Here is a 24,990-nt window from a genome sequence, read left to right on the forward strand (position 1 = left end):
CTCTGCTCACTTCACTCATTCTGATTTATCTCTCTTTGAATTTACAGCACTCCATTTCTCAGGATCAACCCTGACATTGTTACTAAAACTGCTGATAAGGGAGGTACTGTTGTTATTTAGCAAAAAGACCTCGATGTTGAGAATTCCTCCTATCTTCCCCTGGACCATGACCCACCACCAAATATCAAGTGATCATTTCCAGACCATCACTGACCTCCTCTCCTCTGGAACTCATTGTTCCCCAACCTCACACCTCCTCCTTCTACCTCCTTTCCAAGATCCAAAAACAGGACTATCCTGGTAGACCCATCATTTCAGTTTGATCCTGCCCCATGGAAATTCTCTTATCTCAACTCTTTAATCTCCGCTTGTCCAGTCTCTTCTGACCTACATCCATGAGTCCACCAACACCCTCTGTTTCTGTCCCTAACCATCTCCTTTCAACCATAGATGTTCTGTCCCTCTACACCTCCGTCCCCCACCAGCATTGCTTTCTTCATCACTGAGTGGAGGCCCAGCCAGTTCCCATCCACCTCTATCCTCCTGCACCTGGCTCAACTTGGTCTCAGGTTGAACACATTTTCCTTTAACTCTACTTACCTCCACCAAATAAATGGTTTTATTATGGGAACCCACATGGATCCTAGCTATTCCTGTCCATTTGTGGGATACATGGAACATTTTATATTCCAGCCCTAGTCAGGTCTCCTCCATGACCTCTTTTTCTGGTACATTGATAACTCTATCTGTGTCATTTCCTGTTCCCATTGAGCAGAAACATTAAAATTGTTTCTCCTGTAGAAATGCTGTCTGGCCTCTGAGTGTTTTGAGCATTTTCTATTTTTATTTCAGATTTTCAGCATCCACAATGTTTGCTTTTGATTCTTTTCCCCCTTCCTGCTGCACTCTATCCTGAGATCTTATTTCTCTTTCTAAGGAATTGTTTATAACAAATACAGATGTTGGTGTGACAGGGTTTACAGCCCACATTGCTGGGTCAGTTGCATTATTACACCATTTCTAATTGTTTTCCTGAAACCGGTTTAGATGCACTTCATGTAATCAGAAAAAACTGTTTTACTTTTGCAATCTGCATTGCTAGATTTTCCATGTTTTCCTCCTCTGCTATTTTGCTGTCACCATTTACACTTTCTCTGGACCCAGGGAACATCAAATAGCAGCAGAAGGTCAGTTGCCCTGGTAACTATATTTTTATGTGTATGTTTAACTGACTGTCTTCTATAAAATGTCAGGTTTTGCAGTTCAATAATAAAAGTGAGTGTGTTTTATGAACAGGGTAGTTGGAGTCTGGACAAGGTTGTGTTTGGAGGTGGCCTGGGACAGGGGTGGCTCCTCCTGTCTCTGTTCCACAGCCTTGTCCACACCCGGGGATCTGGAGAAGGAGCAGGCGGTGTCCTCCGATTATCCGAGAGCAGTGGCTGGGCAGTGACTGGATAAAACAAATCAGATTCTTTAAATTCAACAGTTTCCTTTGTTTTAGCTTCAGTTCTGTATTAGTGAACCTCCAGGAAAGGGTCACTTTTGTTCAGTTTTTTCTTTGATGATCCAGTTTCTCTTTATAGTTTCATTGGGAAAAGTTAAGTTGCAGATGCAGATACCCAATGAGGTGCCGTTAACACTTTTTACTTTCATTCTCAGCCGCATTTATCTGATGAATGAGGACAAAGTCCTGGCAGGAAATCCTGGGAAAGAGGAAAGCGGCTGCTCAAAGTGTTAAACAGGTCAGTGGCTTCAGGAATATTTCACCGCACCGGGAGTTGAGTGAGAATCACTGGGTCAAAGGGTTCACTTTGGGATTTATCACCGGGGAGTGAGTGTGAAACCCGGTGTCCTGTCCCGCCCTTCAGGGCGGCTCCGGGAGGAGAAGCTTCAGATCTTTACCTGACCCAGGGAGCAGGCGGCCGCCCCGTTCAGGATAATGGGAAAAGGCGGGGGGTTTCTGCAGGGACTGAGATGGGAATGGTTGTCTCCTCTGCCCTTCCTGACCAAATACTGGGATTTATATGTTCACAGCAGCGACTTCCTCTCAGTAATGTGCTGGGATTGCCTGTTCCTCTCTGTCATGTGCTGGGATTCCCTGTTCCTCACTGTAATGTGCTGGGATTCCCTGCTCCTCACTGTAATGTGCTGGGATTCCCTGTTCATCTCTGTAATGTACTGGAATTGCCTGTTCCTCACTGTAATGTGCTGGGATTCCCTGTTCCTCTCTGTCATGTGCTGGGATTCCCTGTTCCTCTCTGTCATGTGCTGGGATTCCCTGTTCCTCTCTGTAATGTGCTGGAATTCCCTGTTCCTCTCTGTAATGTGCTGGGATTCCCTGCTCCTCACTGTAATGTGCTGGGATTGCCTGTTCCTCTCTGGAAAGGGAGGGGAAGATACTTTTGGTAGTGGCATCACGCTGGAGGTGGCGGAAATGGCGGAGGATGGTCCTTTGGATATGGAGGCTGATGGGGTGGAAAGTGAGGACAAGGGGAACCCTGTCACGGTTCTGGGAGGGAGAGGAAGGGGTGAGGGTAGAGGTGCGGGAAATGGGCCGGACACGGTTGCAGGCCCTATCAACAACAGTGGGGGGGAATCCTCGGTTGAGGAAAAAGGAGGTCAAATCAGAAGCACCGTCATGGAAGGTAGCATCATCAGAGCAGATGAGTCGGAGACGGAGAAACTGGGAGAATGGAATGGAGTCCTTACAGGAGGCAGGGTGTGAAGAAGTGTAGTCAGGTAGCTGTGGGAGTCGGTGGGCTTATAATGAATATTAGTAGACAGCCTATCCCCAGAGATGGAGACAGAGAAGTCGAGGAAGGGAATGGAAGTGTTGGAGATGGACCATGTAAAGGTGAGAGAAGGGTGGAAATTGGAAGCAAAGTTGATAAAGTTTTTCAGTTCGGGGTGGGAGCAGGAAATGGCACCGATAGTCATCAATGTTGAAAAAGAGTTGGGGGAGGGGGCCTGAGTAGGAGTGGAACAAAGAATGCTCGACATAACCCACAAAAAGATAGGCATAACTAGGACCCATGCGGGTACCCATAGCAACACCTTTTACTTGAAGGAAGTGAGTGGAGTTGAAGGAGAAGTTGTTCAATGTGAGAAATAGTTCAGCCAGGTGGAGGAGGGTGGTGGTGGATGGGGACTGATTGGGCCTCTGTTCAAGGATGAAGCGGAGAGCCCTCAAACCGTCCTGGTGGGGGATGGAGGTGTAGAGAGATTGGACGTCCATCGTGAAGAGGAGGCGGCTGGGACCAGGAAACTGGAAATTGTCAAAATGACGAAGGGCATCAGAAGAGTCACGGATGTAGGTGGGAGAGATTGGACCAGCGGAGAAAAGATAGAGTCAAGATAGGAAGAAATAAGTTCAATGGGGCAGGAACAGGCTGACACAATGAGTCTGCCGGGACAGTCCTGTTTGTGGATTTTGGGAAGGAGGTAGAAGTGGGCTGTCTGGGGTTGCGGGACTATGAGGTTGGAAGCTGTAAAGGGAAAATCTCCAGAGGAGATGAGGTCAGTGACAGTCCTTTGGACAGTGTCTTGATGTTCGGTGGTGAGGTCATGGTTCAGGAGGAAGTAGGAAGAAGTGTCTGTGAGTTGGCGTTGAGCCTCTGCAAGGTAGAGGTCGGTGCACCGGACAACAACAGCACCACCCTTGTCTGCAGCTTTGATGACCATGTCGGGGTTAGACCTGAGAGAACGGAGTGCCCCAAGTTCAGAGGGGAACAGGTTAGAGTGAGTGAGTGGGGCAGAGAAATTGAGATGACCAATGTCTCGCCGACAGTTTTCAATGAAGAGATCAAGAGGTGTTCAGAGGCCAGGGAGAGGGGTCCAGGTAGAGGGAGAATGCTGGAGGTGGGGGAATGGATCTGCTGGTCGGGAGGAGGACTCTTGGTCAAAGAAGTGAGACCGGAGGTGACGGAAGAAGAGCTCAACGTCATGCTGAGCGCAAAATGCATTGAGGTGGGGACGTAAGGGGGATAAAACTGAGAACTTTGCTGAGTACAGAACGTTCAGCGTCAGAGAGGGGGAGGTCAGAGGGTAAAGTGAATACACGGCAAGGGGTCAGATCAGAAGGGGTGGGGTCAGAGGGAAGTGAAGGGGAAGAATGATCTGGAGGGACATTAGTCCCCATCAGCTGCTGGAGCTTGCGTTCCTTAACACCTGAAAGGAAGAACAAACGTTTTTTGTTAATGCGTCGGATGAGACGAAAGATGAAATGGAACTGCGGCGAAGAACAGCTTTGCGATAAGGTGAGGCGGTGCTGCTGGAGAGAGAGGTTCAGTGTGTGCATGTGGCGGCACATAGCACTGAGTGTGGATCTCAGGATGCGGCGAGAACAGCAGTCCGTGGAATGTTGTATTTCTCGGAGATACCTGTAATCCTGGGTGGATTCAAAACATGATGGGTGAAACTCCAGTTGGAATCCACGTGGAATAAGTCGGAGCCGGAGACAGTCACTGAGGAAGGAGATGTGGCTGTGAAAACGAGTTTCGGTAGTTCAATAATTTCAGAGCATGACGGGGCCCCCATTTTACTTTTATTTTTAGTTATTTTTTTCTTTTGTGCATTTTTTACAATTTTTTTTGTATGTTTGTTTTATTTCGTCTTAGTTTGTTCAGTTTGCTTACCCACTTTTTTTTTCATGTTTGTACTTGCTGCTGTTAAATCTTCAGTTCATTAACACCCTATCTGTACTAATGCTTTGTCTTTCATCGCACCATTAACATATTGTTTGCCTTTGTTCCATGACCTTTTGGTCAGCTATGTGGCCTTATCCAATCTACACCTTCTCCTTTGTTATCTCTTGCCCCACCCCCGCCTCACTTGCTTATAACCTTTGACATTTCTAATATTTGCCAGTTCTGAAGAAGGGTCACTGACCTGTTAACTCTGCTTCTCTTTCCACAGATGCTGCCAGACCTGCTGAGTATTTCCAGCATTTCTTGTTTTTGTTAATGTTTCTATCCCTCTCATTTGTCGTCCTGACATTGGGGCATGGGGGGTAAATCCAGTCGAGCTGGACACTGTGTTTCTGATTACCATCAAGACATAGGATAGGACCTTGTGCTTGGTGGAATTATTTTGCTGTACTGTCTTTCTCAATGTTCCCATTAAAGTCCTGTTCATTCTTTCTACTATCCCATTTGACTGAGGGTGATAGGCTATATGGAATTTCTGATCAATCCCCAACGTAGTCATCACACTGCATCACTTCAGCAGTAAAGTGAGACTCTTGATCTGATTCTGTGCTTTGAGGCAGCCCCCATCTGGTGAAATCGTGCTGTACTAGGATGTCAGCAGTTACTCGTGCTGTTAGTCCTAGTGGGAAAAGCCTCTACACATTTAGTGAAGGTATCAATAATCACTAATATGTATTTAAATCCTCCCTTGCAAGGAGGAAACGGCCCCACATAATCAATCTGCAGATTTGTCCTTCTACTGGACGTGTGTGTTGTAAATCTCCTTTCTGTATGTACTGGTCTGGATTATTTTGAGCACAAATCAAACTGTTTTCCACATAATGCTTCACATCTCCCCCCATTCCTGGCCACCAACACAATTCCTTTATCCTATCTTCTGTAGCCTCTGCCCCTTGGTGTCCTTGTACATCGTGACACTGATAAATTATTTGATTCGTATCCTGTATCGACACCATATATTTTCCTTCCTTCATCACCCACTCCCATATCCGTCTGTATCTTTCACTTCCATCTAGAATAATCTTCTGGCCATTTCTCTCCCTTCTGTATCTGTTTTACATGGGATCTTGGCTTTGCACCTCTACCTAATCTTCAATCTTAAGCTGGGAGACTATTACCACACTTATAGGGTTCGTGTCATCTCCCCTTGGATCCCAATATTTCTCCGCTTTTGCCCCTATTTTTGCCAACAAATCGGCCCTCCTATTTCCTACGAGGGTCTCTTTGCTATGAGCCTTTAGTTTGATGATCCCATACTGACCTTCCCCTTGCTGCATCTACTATTCTCTGCAGTAATGGGGCAGACGGTAAAGGTTTTCCATCTGGCAACACAAAACCTCTCGCTTCCCACAGAGGTAGGTACTTGGTGAAACTGTTACACACGTACATACTATCAGAAGAGATATCAACCGGTGGGGGAAACGTGTGCGGTTGTGTCTCCACAAAAGCGACCGCAGCTAGTTCTGCACCCTGCACACTTAGACTTGCCAGTAACTGTAAGGCAAGGTCTTTAATAGGTTTTCCATTATGATCCTGTACATGTAATCCACACCCTGTTTGCCTAATCCCGTCCTCCACTGTAGAGGAGCCGTCAACAAAAATTTTGATTGCTGGTTTGATTGCTGGTTTCTTCCCTTGTAAACTCCCCAATGATTTTGTCACAGAAGGTCCCTTGAGGGCCTTTGCTGTCAAAACCAGACAGTCATGGGGGTTTGCCCTGGGAGATTAAATTGTCCACCAGGCACGTAGTAGTCCTTGCCTTTTTCACTGAAATGTCTCTCCCCTGCAAGAGCAAGGTCCACCGCGCAATACGATTCTGACTAACATTACCGTCCTTCAGTCATCCGTCCAGTAACAACTGGATAGGTGTGTGTTCACTTAGGATAGTTACAGGGCCGAGGCTGACGATATAAGTAAAATGTTTGAATCACCCAGAAGACGGCCAGCAAGTGTTTTTCACACACTGGAAAAGCCCGTTCTACTGATGTTAACAGGCGAGATGTGTACGCCACTGGGCAAAATCGACCATGTTTTTCCTGAAGCAATACCGCTGATAAGGTGGTATCTGTGGTAGTGACTTCGAGAGCAAATGGTAGGGATGTGTCCGGCACCTGTAGTGTCGGAGCTGTGGCCAGTGCCTGTTTTAATCTGTAATCGCTGACGTACACTCTGGTGTCCATACCCACTCGGAGTTCTTTTTCAGGAGATCATATAAAGGGGCTGTCTTTAAGGCAAATCCATCAATATGGTTCCTGCCATACCCAACGAGGCCCAAAAATGATCTCAGAGCCTTAATATCTTGCAGTAGGGGGAGTTTGAGGATTGTCTGTACTCCCATCTGCTCTATCTCATGCTTTCACTGTGTTATCACTATTCCCAGATAGGAAACCTTTTCTTTCATTATCTGTGCCTGTTTAGCGTTAACTTTCACTCTGACCTTCCAGAGGAGTCGAAGGAGTTCCTGCAGTAATTCTAAGTGCTCTTCCTCACTCTCCATTTGGAGCGGTAGGTCATCCACATATTGGATCAAACATTCTGATCGGGAGAAAGGACTTAACCCCTGTGTCTGTGAATCTGAGTTCTTTTTGCCTTCAGTCTGGTTCAGTAAATATACTGAGTCGGATGTGTAGGTAAAATCAATTACTTTATTTGCGCAGTCGCCAGCGGACTTACTCTGAGAACAGCGGCACTGACTCCACCAGAGTCTGTCGGGTCCCCCCCCCAGAGTAAGTAAAGTTTGTGATACAGGTACTACTGTTTATACATTAAGATTCATGCTACACCTCCTTGTTTAACCAATCAGTGCGATACAATTCAACTTCACCCACGTGGTGACATGCAGTACATCTGTTACTGAGGTTACAATACACTCCATTCTCAATACATACTTGTTACTAATAAAATATTGTTTTGTACCAGCAAGATAAAACAAAGCGGACAAGCAAACTAATTAGCAAGAGCATAGGAATCATCAATAACCATGCTGGTCTCACTCCCTACATAGATCATGAGTCTGTCTCTACCCTGTGACAAGTAATTGCGGAGCATCCTACTATCTCTATTAAGTTTACATTCCTGAGTGTTTCGTGCCGTCTGCAGCTACATCAAGTAGTGGCAGTTCACGAAGATAAGAGGGGCCCAGCACTTCTTATCACTCACACAGGGATGGACATCCTTTGATTCATATGAGTCCATCTACTTCAAACCACAGGGAGTCATACACTCAGGCCATAAAGAACAGATGTCCTGGCAATTACCAGTGTCGGCTAGTCTTTACTATCTCACACACTCTGCCTTTACTTTTAACTATTTCATTGTGGTTTCTGCCACTTAAAATCAAAGCTCAGCAAAGCTACTATTCCTAACTTGGCTATATTTCCCATTAAGCATAGTGCCATGCCTTTCTGCTCACTTCCACATGTCAACCGCTGGTGGAATATTGACGGACTATTATGAAATCCCTGGGAGAGACACGTCCAGGTGTACGGTTGTACCTGGGACAGAAACGCAAATTTATATTGACACTCCTGCGCCAGTGGTATGGACCAGAACCCATTGCTAATGTCCAACATAGTAAACCATTTAGACTGTGGGAGCTGCTTCATTATCGTTTCGGGGCTCGTAGCAACAGTAGGTGCAGTCAAGGGCGTGACCTTATTTAACTGTCGATAGTAAATAGTCAGTCGCCACGATCCATCTGGTTTATGGATGGGCCAAATAGGAGAGTTATTGGTAGATGCCACTGGTCTTAACACCCCCTGTTGTCGGAGATTGTCAATGACCTCCCTCACCTCTATCGCTGTCTGTTTGGGGAACCCATACTGTTTCTGGGGTCGATGATCTGGCCCCTCAACTAGGACATTCCCTGCTATCCGTCCGCAGTCTTGCTTGTGAGTTGCAAACACCGAACGGTGTTGCTCGATAAGTTGCTGTGCTCCCGCGTCAGTCGTCATGTCCTCTGGTTTTAACCACAATTCTGCCATCGCACTGATCCTCTCTGTGACCCGTTTGGATCATACCAGAGAAACCCTGCGCGTTCGGCATCTTCCAGATACAACAATTCACCGGATCAAAAGACGAGCCTTGTTCCCTCATCACATCTGATCCCAAAATGTTCTCCATCAATCGTCCCAACTTGACGATCACACATGTGTGGTTAAAACAATAGTTGCCAAATCTAAATAATAATGGTTTATTTTCAATCCCTGTCTGAACATGGCCCATAAAGCCACTTAACATCACTTTATTCTGGGTATGATAAGAGGGGTCCGTTCCTATAGGCTGGTTCAGGACCGTCCAGGAGCCACTGTTATCCCACAAAAACATAGTGAGGCGGCCTTCTACCTCACTTTTCACCACCGGTCACCCAAACGGATCCCACCCCCCACTTTGCAAACCCACTGCACCAAGGCCTGACACCATCAATCTTCCCAGTCGGTATCTAGATCAGAATTCCAGGTAACTGACTCGGTTGCCCCTGCCTTCTGATTTCACCTACAGCAGCCATGGGATGGTGTCGACCGCCCTCGCGGTTTGACTGCTGAGCCTGGCCCCTTCCAAAGGCAACGGACGATAACGGGATGGTGCACCCGGTTCCTCCTCCCTGGAATGTCGTCGGGCAGCATTATAATCACAGATGAAATGTCCTTGCTTCCCACAATTATAACATCTGCCAATTGTGGGCAGAGGGGAATTGTTTCTGGCCATCACTCTACCCTGCCCCACTTGTTCTTCATAAGGGGGTGGTGGTGGTCCCCTAGACATGCCCCCTCGACCCCTCCTGGGTCCCTCATTCCTCCATACTGCCCCCAGGCCCCTCGGGTGGAAGGCACTGATCTTACCCTTTCCCTTACCTTCGTCTTTTTCCCGTTTTCCCAGACCCCTCTCCCATACACAGGTCATACATCGTAGAGCCCACTGTTCCGTGTGGGTTTGGTCTTCCAGATCATAACTTTCACATACATTTTGACTATTCTCATTAGAATGAGCTATCAAAGTGTGCACCCATCAGGCTATGTTATTCCCATATTACCCCTGTCCAATCCGGGCCCATAAACTCAATTGAAATTGTTCCATAACTGGTTGGCAAACGCCACCGGATGCTCATTTGACCCCTATTGGCACTTGTGCAAGCCTTCCGTGGGATCCCCTTTATTGCACCCTGATGCTGCCAATATTGCCGCCCTCATTTCATCCGGGGTACTCTCGTCCCCTTGCTGTGGCTGTGGCAACGCAGAGAAGAGTATGGGATCTAAACACATTCCCAATAATTTAACCTCCTCTCTATTATCCAATCCATGCAGAGCCCATAAATGGGTTATAACTGCAAAAGTAAGGTCGGGATCCTTGTTCCGTTATATTTAGGGACCTCCATCTGTATTTCCACCAATTGAGTGATAGTATACGGAGCAGTGTACGTTAGTGCCTATCCCCCCGGACCCCATCTGTTCGATTAGTTATCAATGGCACCATAGGTAAGGCCAGGGTGGGGGGTCGATGGCTCAATTGGGGGTTCGGGAGGTGGATCATCCCAGGAACCATTTTCATCGTTCTGGTACCTACTGGCCTGGTCTGCCAAGTCGGCCCAATTAACGTCATCATTGTCATAATCCTCCCTATCCGCAAACGTACATATTATACCCCTTTGCTCTGAGAGTTGAGACTGTAGTTTATTTTTCTCCTGCTGACATTTTGTATGATCCGCTGACTGGTACACCTACTCAGTCTGTGAGTGGTGCAGAACTGTCATTGCAGTCTGTAAGTCAGAGCATTTCTGTTCCGCTCCTGTGAGCTGTTCATTCTCTCTCTCTACTTCCCTCTCAGCCTGACTGAGACTGTATTCAGCCTTTTCAGCCTGAGACTGGAATTGACTTAAATGCACCACTTGTGCTGCACTAACTGTTTCTGCCTTCAGGGCTCTATCACACCACTCATTCTTCTAACTTTTGAAATTCCTGCTTCAACCTTTCAACTTCTTTTTTATCTAATTCCCTCAGACAAGACTCTATAGCAGTGGCTTTCACTAACTTAGGTGCCCGTTTAGCTTGGTGGGTACGCGCATCCTCCCAATGCCGTACCCCAACGAACCCCTGGCCCGTGTACTGCTTCCCTGCAAAATCGATCCACGAGGGCCACTTGCCCTTCAAATATTTCTGGAGTTCCAACTCTCCCTCTGGCCTGGCCAGGGCCATAATTACTCAACCATTCACCAATCCATTGAACTCTTAACTTAGCTTTTAAACTAGTTCAAACTTGGCGAGACTCTTCAAAATAACTTTAAATAGTACTACAAGCAAGCCCACCCAAGGACATCAATTATGTTGTGCCTAATCTGCACTTACTCTTAAAGAATTCACAACAGTGGACTGGTGAAAGGTATATCAATGTTTTATTCACACATTAAATCATCAAGTACAAGCACTCACTACTTGCACAGTAAACTACCCGTCAAGACACGAGGTGATCAGTCTCGGACTTGCGTCTGCCTTTCTGTTCTCTGAGTCCTTGACTCGGGTGTCTTCTCGAGTGTTCTTCCTCGGGGTTCTCGTGCCATCCCCAGTTTCAGTCAGGGGTTAAATCTTGTTTCCAAGACCCACCCTTCTTACTTACTCATAGGGGTCTGGTCAAATGACATCATGATAATTCCTTCTTTGGTTCAGTGAGAGCCTGGTCAGCATTTTTCAATTCTCACACTCTCCCATTGTCTACTGTGGGTCTAACCATATCTCGTGTCCATAACAACTCCTTTATCTGGCAAGGACACTGTGTCTGGTAGCACCTGTCTTGCTTCATCCTGTTTTCTTGTACTCTCTACAGTTCCTTGGCCATCTGTGTGCTGTTCCCCCTTTCTACCCAGCCCCCCCCCTTATGTTTCAACGCACTGTGTATTGTTGTGTGACTAGCCCTTTGTCTCAAATATGCTCTTATGTGTTTTTACTGGGTCTACACATCCACTTGGCACTTCTGGCTGAAGATAGTTCAGCCTGAGCTTTCACACTGATATTCTAGGAAAGACGGGCAAAAATTTGAGAGGTGATAACATGTTGAAGAACTTTGTACAGCAGGATTGTCCAACATAGGGTCTGTGGGCCAGGACCCATCTTACCAAAGATTTCCATCTGGCCCGTGGATGTATTTCAGAGATGAGAAATTTCCCATTGTCTTTTTCTTCCACACCAGCTTTTTAAGAAATATTGTAAGTCAGTTTCAAAGCTGACAGGTGATGCATGAGAGCGGTAACAGCGGTTTCCCAACTTCGGACAGATTTGAGATTTTCAGTGGGTTCCGACTTTTTTTAAAAAGGCTTCCGGAAACCCCGAGTCTGCTTGAAGTTCAGAAACTGCTGTTCCCAATGTCAGCACCTGTCAGCTGTGAAACGGACAGCGTAGTATTTTTAATAAAACTGACCAACCACAAAGCTGCTCTGCTGGGCGCTCCCGCTCCCTGCAACTGTCAGAGAAAGAGAGAGAGAACAGAGACAGAGTGAAAGACGGGGAACCGAGAGAGAGAGAGAGAGAGCGAGAGGGATAGAGGGGGCATAGACAAAGGCAGAGAGAGGGGGGGAAAAGAGATAGCGAGAGAGAGGGAGACTGAGAGAAGGTGTCACACACAGAGGAAAGATGGGGGACAGAGACCAAAGCTGACACGGGGGTGGGGTGGACACAACACGGGAGAACAGAGAGAAAGAGAGCGTGATCACTCCTGACAGATGGGCATCTATCTGGAATGCTCTGCATCACTGCAACAAATGTGCGGGCAAACATTGACTACTTGTGCAGGCAAAAAAATGCCAGGTATCTCACTAAATACATGTCCAACATAGTGATGAGAAAGTAAGGTCAATTAATTAATCTTCTCATTTGAAGCTTCTTCAGAAAAATTAACATTTGTTGTTGTTTCGATTCAAAGTAAGATACATTTTTAATGCCTCTATCTTTCCCAAATTGTCTCACCGGCCCCCCCATGTGAGACAAAAATTCTAATGTGGCCCCCAACATGAATGGGTTGGACAATGCTTTTGCAGAGGAAATGGAGATTAGTGATGGGGTGGTAGTTTGCAAGGACGGAGGGGCCAAGGATCAGGTTTTTGAGGAGAGGTGATGACGACAGATTTGAAGGAGAGACGGACAGAAGCTGAGGAGAGAGAGCTGTTAATAACATCAGTTAATGTGGGAGCCAGGAAGGGAAGTTAACTGTTCAGTCGTTTGATAGAAATAGGGTCTTGAGCGCAAGAGGTGTCTCCTGGACAAGATGAGCTTGGAGAGGGCATGAGGGGAGAAAGTAGAGAAGGAAACAAGTTCAGGGTTAGGGCATGGGGAAGCCTGAAAGGAAGTTTGGCCCGGTGGGCTAGGGGAAGGGAGGGAAGTGACAGAGGGAGCTCATCGGCTGGTCTCAGTGTTGGTGACAAAGAAATCCATGAGCTCCTTGCACTTGTTGGAGGTGGGGCTGGAGGAGACAAGGGAGAGGGGTTGAAGAAAATGGTTTGTATTAGAGAAAAGAAGCTGGGTATTACCTTAATAACGGAGATGATCCTGGAATAGTGAGTAGTTTTAGCAAACGAGAGCAGGACCTGATGGTGTTTTGTGTGGTTCAATCCAGATCTGGCTATGAATATCTAAACCAGTTGTCCACCATTTCTGTTCAAGTCCCTGTTCCTTGGGCTTAAAGTTGTGGAGGTGAAGACCCTACCAGGGAAAATAGCCAGGGTGAGAGAGAGTTATGGTATTAGTGGGTACTTGTCCACTATAATACTCCTGGATCTCCTTCCTGATCAGTGTTTCTCTGCAGTATTTGTGAAAACATCGTACTGAGGAATGTTCCAACTTTTCTAAAGGAAAAGGGAAATTTGCAATTTGTGTACCTTTTTAATTAGATCATTTAGAAAAAAAACATTGAAGAATATGGACAAAGCACAAGTAAAATATGTCAGTCTTGAAGTTATTCTGCAGATTTTGGCATACAAACGCTTAATGTATATGTTTGAAATTCCACTTCTTTAACTCGAAGTATTAACTTTACATCTCAGCTAGAATAGCAGAAGGTGAAATTGAAAGAATGTGTTAACACACTTTATTTCAGTGTTATAGTTATGCCTGTTTAAGAAACATAACTGGGAATTCTCTTTTCAGGTGAAAAACTTCAATCAGTTCCTTCCAGTGATGAAAGGACGATGTTTCAGTATTGTGTTCCTACTTGGTCTTCATACTGTATTGCTGGGTAAGCAATTGAATCATCAGTGCAGATCATCCTGACACCTTGTTTTGAAACAAGAGTATCTTCACTTATTTCACTAATTTAGAGTATGAGTCTTCATAACTGGAAGTAAAGGGGTTGAAGAAAATGGCTTGTAGCAGAGAAAAGAAGCTGGGTATTACCTTAACATCGAGGATCATCCTGGAATAGTGAGTAGTTTTGGCAAACGGGAGCAGGACCTGCTGGTGTTTTGTGTGGTTCAATCCAGATCTGGCCGTGAATACCTAAACCAGTTGTCCACCATTTCTGTTCAAGTCTATGTTCCTTGGGCTTAACCCACCTCATCCCTCATCTTGTGCATCTCAGTCTGTTCTCTCTCCTGAAATTATCTTCAAGCCATTATACGATTTACTTCAATTACATTCTCTAACATCTCATTGCACAACTCGATGTCGAGCAAGTTACAAGGAAAGGCCAGAACAAGGGGTGTACACACAAAACCTGAACTTGTCCTTTCTCTTCATAGATGCTGATGGGTCTCAGAATCACAGAATCCTGACAATGCAAAAGGAGGCCATTCGGTCCATTGTGTCTGCCCTGGCTCTCCGAAAGAGCAATTCTCTCAGTTCCGTTCCCCTGCCTTCTCCCATAACCCTGCACATTCTTCCTTTTCATATAAATGTATAATTCCCTTTTGAATGCTTCACTTGAACCTGCCTCCACCACACTCTCAGGCAGAGCATTCCACTCACTTAACCACTCACTGTTATTATGACTGACTGCTCCAGTCAAAGCCCCCAATCAAAATATACAATTCTGATTGTGATGGGAGAAACACACTGTTAATTCAATCCCGTCCCTCCACAGATCGCCTAACATATCATTTTAAACTTTCCAAGTTAAAGAAAGACCCAGCAAAATTGTGCCATCTATCAACCCCTGAATCGGGCTAACCAAACCAAATGTCTTTAAATCAAGACGACATTTACCTGGCATTTTTTTGCTTGCAAGCACAAAATAAATTAGTCTTCTCATTTAAAGCTTCTTCACAAAAATGCACCAGTGTTGTTTTGATGAATAGTAAGATAATTTTTGATGCCTTTATCTTTACGAAATTGTCTCACTGCCCTGCCCTGCCCTGCATGCACCCCCCGCCTCATGTAAGGCAAAAATTGTAATGTGGCCCCCCCCCGCCCCCCCAACGTGAAAAGATTGGATAACCCTGGTGAAGACAGAGACAAAGTACTCATTAAGAACCCTACCCACATCTTCTGCATCCATGTATAAGTTACCTTGTACGTCTCTGATAGGCCCTTCCCTTTCCTTAGTTATCCTCTTGCTCTTAATGTACTGATAAACATCTTCAGGTTTTCCTTGATTGTACCTGCCAATGATTTTTCCTGTCCTCTCTTTGACTTCCCAATATCCTTTTCTACTTCACCCCTGCACTTTCTCTTCTCCTCTAGGCTCTCTAAAGTATTATGCTTTTTGTGACTGTCATAAACTTTCTTTTTCTGCTTTATCTTACCCTGTATGCTTCTAGATAACCAGGGGGCTCGGGATTTGGCAGTACCACCCAGGGGGATAAAAAGAAAGGAGTGTAGCATTATTGGTTAAAGAATCAATTCCAGCTGTGAGGAGGGATGATATGCTAAATGCATCATCAAATGAGGCCATATGGGTGGAGCTCAGAAATAAAAAAGGGGCAGCCCTTTTTAACACTTGACTATGAGTGTACTATAGAGTCATAGACAGATACAGCACTGAAACAGGCCCTTCGGTCCACTGAGTCTGTGCTGACCATCAACCACCCATTTATATTAATCCTACATTCCCTACCATTCTCCTACCTATACTAAGGGGAATTTACAATGGCCAATTTACCTATCAACCTACAAGTCTTTGGCTGTGGGAGGAAACCGGAGCACCTGGTGGAAACCCATGTGGTCATAGGGAGAATTTGCAACTCCACACAGACAGTACCCAGAACTGAACCTGGGTCACTGGAACTGTGAGGCTGTGGTGCTAACCACTGTGCCACTGTGCCGCCCCTATAGACCCCTAAATAGTGAGAGGGAGATAGAAGAACAAATTTGTAGGCAAATTTCTGTGTGCAAAAACTATAGGGCGATAATAGTTGGGGATTTCAACTGGAATACAAACAGTTTAGGAGTTAGGAAAAAATGAGCAAGCAGGACCTTAAAGGTAGTCATCTCTGGATTACTCCCAAGGCCACATGCTAGTGACTATAGAAATAGGAAAATACACCAGATGACTGGAGAGATGGTGCAGGAGGGAGGACTTCAGATTTCTGGGGCATTGGGACCAGTTCTGGGGAAGGTGGGACCTGTACAAGACAGATGGTCTGCACCTGAACAGGACTGAGACAAATATCCTTGCAGGAAAGTTTTCTAGTGTTGTTGGGGATGGTTTAAACTAGATTGGCAGGGGGATGGGAAACTGAGGGCAGTTTCAGATAGGACAAATTCAGGGCAGGGAATGGGAGGCAGAAAATTAACAAGTGATTCTGAAAGACAGAGGAAGCAAAGGTTAAAAGATATACAGCACAGGAATTTGGTAGTGTTAAAAGGTATTTATTTAATTGCAAGGAGTATAGCAAATAAAACTGATGAGCTGAGGGCACAGATAGACACACAGCAACATGATATCATTACTATAATGGAAATTTGGCTTAAAGAGGGGCAGAAATGGTAGTTCGACATCCCTGGATAACTCCCTAAACTCAGCCCGCAGGATCTCATCCCTCTACCGATATCATCGGTACCAATGTGAACCAAAACCTCTGGCTGTGCACCCACGCCCTCCAGAATGCTCTGTAGCTGCCCAGTGATATCCATGACCCTTGCACCAGGGAGGCAAGATACCATCCTGGAATCATGTCTGCGACTACAGAAACACCTGTCTGTTCTCCTCATTATAGAATCCCCAACCACTATTGCTCTCCTGTCTTTTCTCCTCCCTCCCTGCACAGCTGGTACTCAGAACTGAATGCCAGTTAGAAAGTGAGATGCCCTCCGGGGACTCCTGCACTACCTGCCTTGTCCTTCTTGTCAGTCAGTCAGCCACCCGGTCCCTCTCTGTCTGCGCTCTCTTAAGCTGCAGGGTGACTATCTCCTGAAATCCACATGAATGCCTCGATTTAAAAATTCTCAACCTTGTTCTCAAATCTCTCTGACCTCGCCCCTCCCTATCTCTGATCTCTTCCACCCCCATAACCCTCCAAGATATCTGTGCTTATCTAATTCTGTCCTGTTGAGTATCACTGATTTTAATTGCCCTACTATTGGTAATTGGGCCCTAAGCTCTGGTATTCCCTTCCTAAACCTCTCTGCCTCTCTACCTCACTTTCCTCCTTTTAGTTCCTTCTTCAAACCTGCCTCTTTGTCCAGGTTTTGGGATCTTTGCTCTCATATCCCCTTCTGTGGCTTGGTGTCAAATTCATTTTATAAGACTCGGTGTAGCTCCTTGGGACATTTTACAATGTTAAAGATGTTTTATAAATACAAGCTGTTCTTTGTTTAAAAACATCATGAAGAAAATTGAAGTGTACACAAAGAAGTCCTTTGGTCAGAATGAAGAGCTGAACTAAAGAACACTATTAATCTGGAAATCAGTCAGCTGAGTGCCTCATCCAAAAAATCTGCTCGAGTACCAGTAATGGATCTGAATATACTGCTTCCGGAATTGTTTCACAGCCAATGTCACCACCTGGAATTTCTTCCATGTTATGTAGAAGTGTAAGCACTAACTGAGTTACCCAGGAATTACTGGAGTGGGGTTGTTGTATTGAATGCTGAGAAAATCATGGCTTGCTCCTTTCCCCAGTGCAAATCATTCATCAGTTTCATGCTCTTTGAAACTGCCAGGATCCTATTCATGATTCATTTCTCTTTATTCGACATAAACTGACTACTGAAATAAAGAAAGAATTAAACAATAGCTCACCTTCTCAGCTTCCCCAAATTACTTAAAAGAGGGGGTTTAACTAACTTCCACCACTCCACCCTGAGTCTGAGATCACTGGTTAGAATGTTCTTTTATCACCCGATCTATTCATATAAACTGTGTTCAGTGAGCAAGTAAATGTGTAACTTATACAAGTAGGAATAGTTATAGTTTTAATGTTTTGTCCCTTTTATGACAAATGCAAATTTCTTTTCCCTGTTAATGACTTTCAAAGAATTAATAGCACTAAATATGGAATTTTATTGTTGTCCTTTAAAATATCTCACTCGAATATTAAATCTATTTTGACTGTAAGATTGCTGATGTTCTTTAAAATGTTATATTTTACCAGAGAGATTCCATGTGTTTGTACCAGACGATCCCATCATAGTCACTGTTGGTGACGATGTTGTATTAGACTGTCAACTGGTACCAGCTGTATCTCTGGATAAACTGGAGGTTCGATGGTTTACATCAGACTCGGCTTTTCCAGTTCATTTATTCACCGGTGGACAGGATCGACCGGATGTGCAGGACAAAGTTTATCAAGGGCGGACGGAACTTTTTAAAGATGAGTTTCCCCGTGGAAATGCCTCTCTCAAACTGAAGAAGATAAAAGCATCAGATGAAGGAAGCTACACTTGTTTCATTGATTCCGGAACATACCGTGACGAAGCAGTGATGAATCTGAAAGTTGAAGGTTAGTCCCTCTCATTGCAAACTACTAATGGTTGATGAATATGAAACACAATATTCAAGTTTCAGTATCTTTTAAATCGTGAATGACAATTAGCAAACTGGAAAATGAAAACCACTGAGAATTTGCTGGAATATTTAAAACTTTAGCAAATAATTCAAACTGTTATCTTTAGCACAGACTGGAAATCTAACATTCTTCAATGAAAATAAGGGCATGTGCCCTAGTGCAGAGACAATGTGGAGAAGTGGGAGATGTCATTGGGCATCACTTAGAGAGCATTCTCAAACTTGATCCAGTCAGTGGTCAAGAAGGCATACGGCATGCTTTCCTTCAACGGACGGCGTATTGAGTACAAGAGTTGGCAGGTCATGTTACAGTTGTCTAAGACTTTGGTTCGGCCACATTTGGAATACTGCGTGCAGTTCTGGTCGCCACATTACCAAAAGGATGTGGATGCTTTGGAGAGGGTGCAGAGGAGGTTCACCAGGATGTTGCCTGGTATGGAGGGCGCTAGCTATGAAGAGAGGTTGAGTAGATTAGGATTATTTTCATTAGAAAGACGGAGGTTGAGGGGGGACCTGATTGAGGTGCACAAAATCATGAGAGGTATAGACAGGGTTGATAGCAAGAAGCTTTTTCCCAGAGTGGGGGATTCAATTACTAGGGGTCACGAGTTCAAAGTGAGAGGGGAAAAGTTTAGGGGGGATATGCGTGGAAAGTTCTTTACGCAGAGGGTGGTAGGTGCCTGGAACGCGTTGCCAGCGGAAGTGGTAGACGCGGGCACGATAGCGTCTTTTAAGATGTATCTAGACAGATACATGAATGGGCAGGAAGCAAAGAGATACAGACCCTTAGAAAATAGGCGACATGTTTAGATAGAGGATCTGGATCGGCGCAGGCTTGGAGGGCCGAAGGGCCTGTTCCTGTGCTGTAATTTTCTTTGTTCTTTGTACTCAGACCACAGGCAGTGCAGACTTCAAACTCTGCTCGACTATACAGACAGAGATACAAAGTATCGTGGCAATGTAGGCAAAGTCTTTCAGAGCTCAGAGAGCACACAGCACGAACACTCCCACTCGGCAAGCGCACAGCGCCAACTGCAACAACAACTTACATTTATATAGCGCCTTGAATGTAATGAAACATCTCATGGCACTTTGCAGGAGCATTATAAAACAAAGTATGACACCAATCCATGAAAGGAGATGTTAGGCCAGGTGACCAAAAGCTTGGTCAAAGAGGTAGTTTTTAAGGAGTGTCTTAAAGGAAGAAAGTGAGGTGGAGAGGCGGAGAGGTGTAGGGAGGGAATTCCAGAGCTTGAGGCCTCGGTAACTGAAGGTGCGGCCACCAATGGTGGAGCAATTAAAATCAGGGATGCACAAGAAGCCAGAGTTAGAGGAGCACAGATATCTTGGATGGTTGTGGGGCTGGAGGATATTACAGAGTTAGGGAGGGCCGAGGCCATGGAGGGACTTGAAAACAAGGATGAGAGTTTTAAAATCAAGATGTTGCTTGACTGGAAACCAATGTAGGTGAGTGAGCACAGGGTTGATAGGGGAATGGGACATGGTGTGTGTTAATGTATGTCAGTGAGCACAGGGGTGATGGGGGAATGGGACTTGGTGTGTGTTCATGCAGGCCAGTGAGCACAGGGGTGATAGGGGAATGGGACTTGGTGTGTGTTAATGTAGGTGAGTGAGCACATGGGTGATGGGGGAATGGGACTTGGTGTGTGTTAATGTAGGTCAGTGAGCACAGGGGTGATGGGGGAATGGGACTTGGTGTGTGTTAATGTAGGTGAGTGAGCACAGGGGTGATAGGGGAATGGGACTTGGTGTGTGTTAATGTAGGTGAGCGAGCACAGGGGTGATAGGGGAACGGGACTTGGTGTTAATGTAGGTCCGTGAGTAGGGAATTTTTTTTACTGAATTTGAAAATAATACATTGATAAAAATTGATTAAAACCCTAATTAACTAAATAAGTAGAATAACTAAACCAGAGGGAGGAGATTACTGTAGTTTGTTAGCATTTTAATATTTCTAGTAGGAATCTAGCACGAGGGACCATATAGTTAATGATAACAATTTAGTAAGGATTTAATAAGTATTTATTTATTTTAAATTAATTTATTAATTAGTGCTAGAAATGTCAGTTCGAGGGGTGAAGTGCTTCACCTGTGAGATGTGGGAGGTCCGTGACGCTTCCAGCGGACTACATCTGCAGGAAGTGTACCCAGTTGCAGCTCCTCACAGACCACATGGATCAGTTGGAGCGGCAACTGGATGCACTTAGGAGCATGCAGGTGGCAGAAAGCGTCATAGACAGGAGTTTTAGAGAAGTGGTTACACCCAAAGTGCAGGCAGATAGATGGGTGACCGCTAGAAGGGGCAGGCAGTCAGTGCAGGAATCCCCTGTGGCTATCCCCCTCTCTAACAAGTATACCGTTTTGGATACTGTTGGGGGGGATGGCCTATCAGGGGAAAACAGCAGCAGCCAGAGCAGTGGCACCACGGCTGGCACTGTTGTTCAGCAGGGAGGGACAAAGTGCAGAGGAGCAATAGTTATAGGGGACTCTATAGTCAGGGGCACAGATAGGCGCTTCTGTGGATGTGAAAGAGACTCCAGGATGATCTGTTGCCTCCTTGGTGCCAGGGTCAAGGATGTCTCTGAACAGACAGGGGGCATTCTGAAGGAGGAGGGTGAACAGCCAGAGGTTGTGGTACACATCGGTACCAATGACATAGGCAGAAAGAGTGACGAGGTCCTGCAGGGGGAGTTCAGGGAGTTAGGTAGAAATTTAAAAGACAGGACATTAGGATTGTAATGTCGGGATTACTCCCTGTGCCACATGCCAGTGAGGCTAGAAATAGGAAGATAGTGCAGCTAAACACGTGGCTGAACAGCTGGTATAGAAGGGAGGGTTTCAGATATCTGGACCATTGGGATCTCTTCAGGGACAGATGGGACCTGTACAAGAAGGACGGGTTGCATCTAAACCGGAGGGGCACAAATATCCTGGCTGCGAGGTTTGCTAGCGTCACTCGGGAGGGTTTAAACTAGTGTGGCAGGGGGGTGGGAACCAGAGCAGTAGGACAGCAAGTGAAATAAATGAGGGGGAACTAGTAAATAAGGCCAGTAAGACTAAGAGGAAGAGCAGGCAGGGAGATGTTGCGGAGCACAGTGGGACTGGTGGTCTGAAGTGCATTTGTTTCAATGCGAGAAGTATAACAGGTAAGGCAGATGAACTTAGAGCTTGGATTAGTACTTGGAACTATGATGTTGTTGCTATTACAGAGACTTGGTTGAGGGAAGGACAGGATTGGCAGCTAAATGTTCCAGGATTTAGAAGCTTCAGGCGGGATACAGGGGGATGTAAAAGGGGTGGGGGAGATGCATTGCTTGTTAAGGAGAATATCACAGCTGTACTGCGGGAGGACACCTCAGAGGGGTCATGCAGCGAGGCAATATGGGTGGAGCTCAGGAATAGGAAGGGTGCAGTCACGATGTTGGGGGTTTTCTACAGGCCTCCCAACAGCCAGCGGGAGGTAGAGGAGCATATATAAGGACAGATTTTGGAAAGATGTAAAGGTAACAGGGTTGTAGTGGTGGGTGATTTTATCTTCCCCTATATTGACTGGGACTCACTTTGTGCTAGGGGCTTCGATGGGGCAGAACTTGGAAGGAGCATCCAGGAGGTCTTCTTGAAACAGTATGAAAATAGTCCAACTAGGGATGGGGCCGTACTGGACCTGGTATTGGGGAATGAGCCCGGCCAGGTGGTTGAAGTTTCAGTAGGGGAGCATTTTGGGAACAGTGACCATAATTCCATAAGTTTTAAGGTACTTGTGGATGAGGATAAGAGTAGTCCTCGGGTGAAGGTGCTAAATTGGGGGAAGGCTAATTATAACAATATTAGGCAGGAACTAAAGAATTTAGACTGGGGGTGGCTGTTTGAGGGTAAATCAACATCTGACATGTGGGAGTCTTTCAAACGTCAGTTAATTAGAATCCAGGACCAGGAGGAAAGATAAGTTTGGCAAGTTTCGGGAACCTTGGATAACGCGGGATATTGTGAGCCGAGTCAAAAAGAAAAAGGAAGCATTCATAAGGGCTGGAAGGCTAGGAACAGACGAATCCCTTGAGGAATATAAAGACAGTAGGAAGGAACTTAAGCAAGGAGTCAGGAGGGCTAAAAGGGGTTATGAAAAGTCATTGGCAAACAGGATTAAGGAAAATCCCAAGGCTTTTTATACGTATATAAAGAGCAAGAAGGTAACTAGGGAAAGGGCTGGCCCACTCAAGGACAGAGAAGGGAATCTCTGTGTGGTGCCAGAGGAAATGGGCGAGGTACTAAATGAGTACTTTGCATCAGTATTCACCAAAGAGAAGGACTTGGTGGATGATGAGCTTCGGGAAGGGAGTGTAGACAGTCTCAGTCATCTCGTTATCAAAAAGGAGGTGTTGGGTGTCTTGCAAAGCATTAAGGTAGATAAGTCCCCATGGCCTGATGGGATCTACCCCAGAATACTACATTGGCTACAGGTGAGGTCCCAGAGGACTGGAGAATAGCCAATGTTGTTCCTTTGTTTAAGAAGGATAGCAAGGATTATCCAGGAAATTATAGGCCGGTGAGCCTTATGTCAGTGGTAGGGAAATTATTAGAGAGGATTCTTCGGGACAGGATTTACTCCCATTTGGAAACAAACGAACTTATTAGCAAGAGGCAGCATGGTTTTGTGAAGGGGAGGTCGTGTCTCACCAATTTGATTGAATCTTTTGAGGAAGTGACGAAGATTATTGATGAAGGAAGGGCAGTGGATGTTATCTATATGGACTTCAGTAAAGCCTTTGACTAGGTCTCTCATGGCAGACTGGTACAAAAGGTGAAGTCACACGGGATCAGAGGTGAGCTGGCAAGATGGATACAGAACTGGCTCTGTCACAGAGGGTAGCAGTGGAAGGGTGCTTTTCTGAATGGAGGGATGTGACTAGTGGTGTTCCACAGGGATCCGTGCTGGGACCTTTGCTGTTTGCAGTATATATAAATGATTTGGAGGAAAATGTAGCTGATCTGATCAGTAAGTTTGCGGACGACACAAAGGTTGGTGGAGTTGCGGATAGTGATGAGGATTGTCAGAGGATACAGCAGGATATAGATCGGTTGGAGACTTGGGCGGAGAAATGGCAGATGGAGTTTAATGCGGACAAATGTGAGGTAATGCATTTTGGAAGGTCTAATGCAGGTGGGAACGATACAGTAAATGGCAGAACCCTTAGGAGTATTGACAGGCAGAGAGATCTGGACGTACAGGTCCACAGGTCACTGAAAGTGGCAATGCAGGTGGATAAGGTAGTCAAGAAGGCATACGGCATGCTTGCCTTCATCGGTCGGGGCATAGAGTATAATAATTGGCAAGTCATGCTGCATAACTTTAGTTAGGCCACACTTAGAATATTGCATGCAATTCTGGTTGCCACACTACCAGAAGGACGTGGAGGCTTTGGAGAGGGTACAGAAGAGGTTTACCAGGATGTTGCCTGGTCTGGATGGCATTAGCTATGAGGAGAGGTTGGATAAACTTGGATTGTTTTCACTGGAACGACGGAGGTGGAGGGGCGACATGATAGAGGTTTACAAAGTTATGAGTGGCATGGACAAAGTGGATAGTCAGAAGCTTTTTCCCAGGGTGGAAGAGTCATTTACTGGAGGACATAGGTTTAAGGTGAGGGTGGCACAGTTTAGAGGGGATGTGCGAGGCAAGTTATTTACACAGAGGGTGTTGAGTGCCTGGAACTTGCTGCCGGGAGAGGTGGTGGAAGCAGGTACAATAGCGACATTTAAGAGGCATCTTGACAAATACATGAATAGGATGGGAATAGAGGGATACGATCCCCGGAAGTGCAGAAGGCTTTAGTTTAGGCAGGCATCAAGATCGGCGCAGGCTTGGAGGGCCGAATGGCCTGTTCCTGTGCTGCACTGTTGTTTGTTCATTGTTCTTTAAGTACAGGGGTGATAGGGGAATGGGACTTGGTGTGTGTTAATGTAGGTCAGTGATTACAGAGGTGATAGAGGAATTGGACTTGGTGCGTGTTAATGTAAGTCAGTGAGCACAGAGGTGATAGGGGAACCGGATTTGGTGCGAGTTAATGTCGGAGAGCGAGCACAGGGGTGATAGGGGAACCGGACTTGGTGCGGGTTAATGTAGGTGAGTGAGCGCAGGGGTGATAGAGGAATTGGACTTGGTGCAAGTTAAGACGCGGGCAGCAGAGTTTTGTATGACCTGAAGTTTACAGAGAGTAGAATGTGGGAGAGCAGCCAGGAGTGTGTTGGAATAGACAAGTCTAGAGGTAACAAAGTCCTGAATGAGGGGCTCAGCAGCAGATGAGCTGAGACAGGGGTGAAGTCAGGTGATGTTACAGAGGTA

General features: G+C 45.7%; 1 protein-coding gene across 1 annotated transcript in view; it reads left to right on the plus strand.

The window, feature by feature from the left end:
* The first annotated feature begins 1,662 nt into the window (after nt 1-1,662).
* The window catches only part of LOC137346106 (butyrophilin subfamily 1 member A1-like), a 139,439-nt gene continuing 116,111 nt past the window's right edge, over nt 1,663-24,990 (plus strand). Inside the window, exons 1-3 of the mRNA XM_068009403.1 lie at nt 1,663-1,742; nt 13,835-13,922; nt 18,217-18,564. Of these exons, the coding sequence (XP_067865504.1) occupies nt 1,677-1,742; nt 13,835-13,922; nt 18,217-18,564 (502 nt within the window). The 5' untranslated portion in view covers nt 1,663-1,676. The remainder of the gene's footprint in view (nt 1,743-13,834; nt 13,923-18,216; nt 18,565-24,990) is intronic.

This window comes from Heterodontus francisci, chromosome 29 (assembly GCF_036365525.1).
Source record: "Heterodontus francisci isolate sHetFra1 chromosome 29, sHetFra1.hap1, whole genome shotgun sequence".
NCBI lineage: Eukaryota > Metazoa > Chordata > Chondrichthyes > Heterodontiformes > Heterodontidae > Heterodontus > Heterodontus francisci.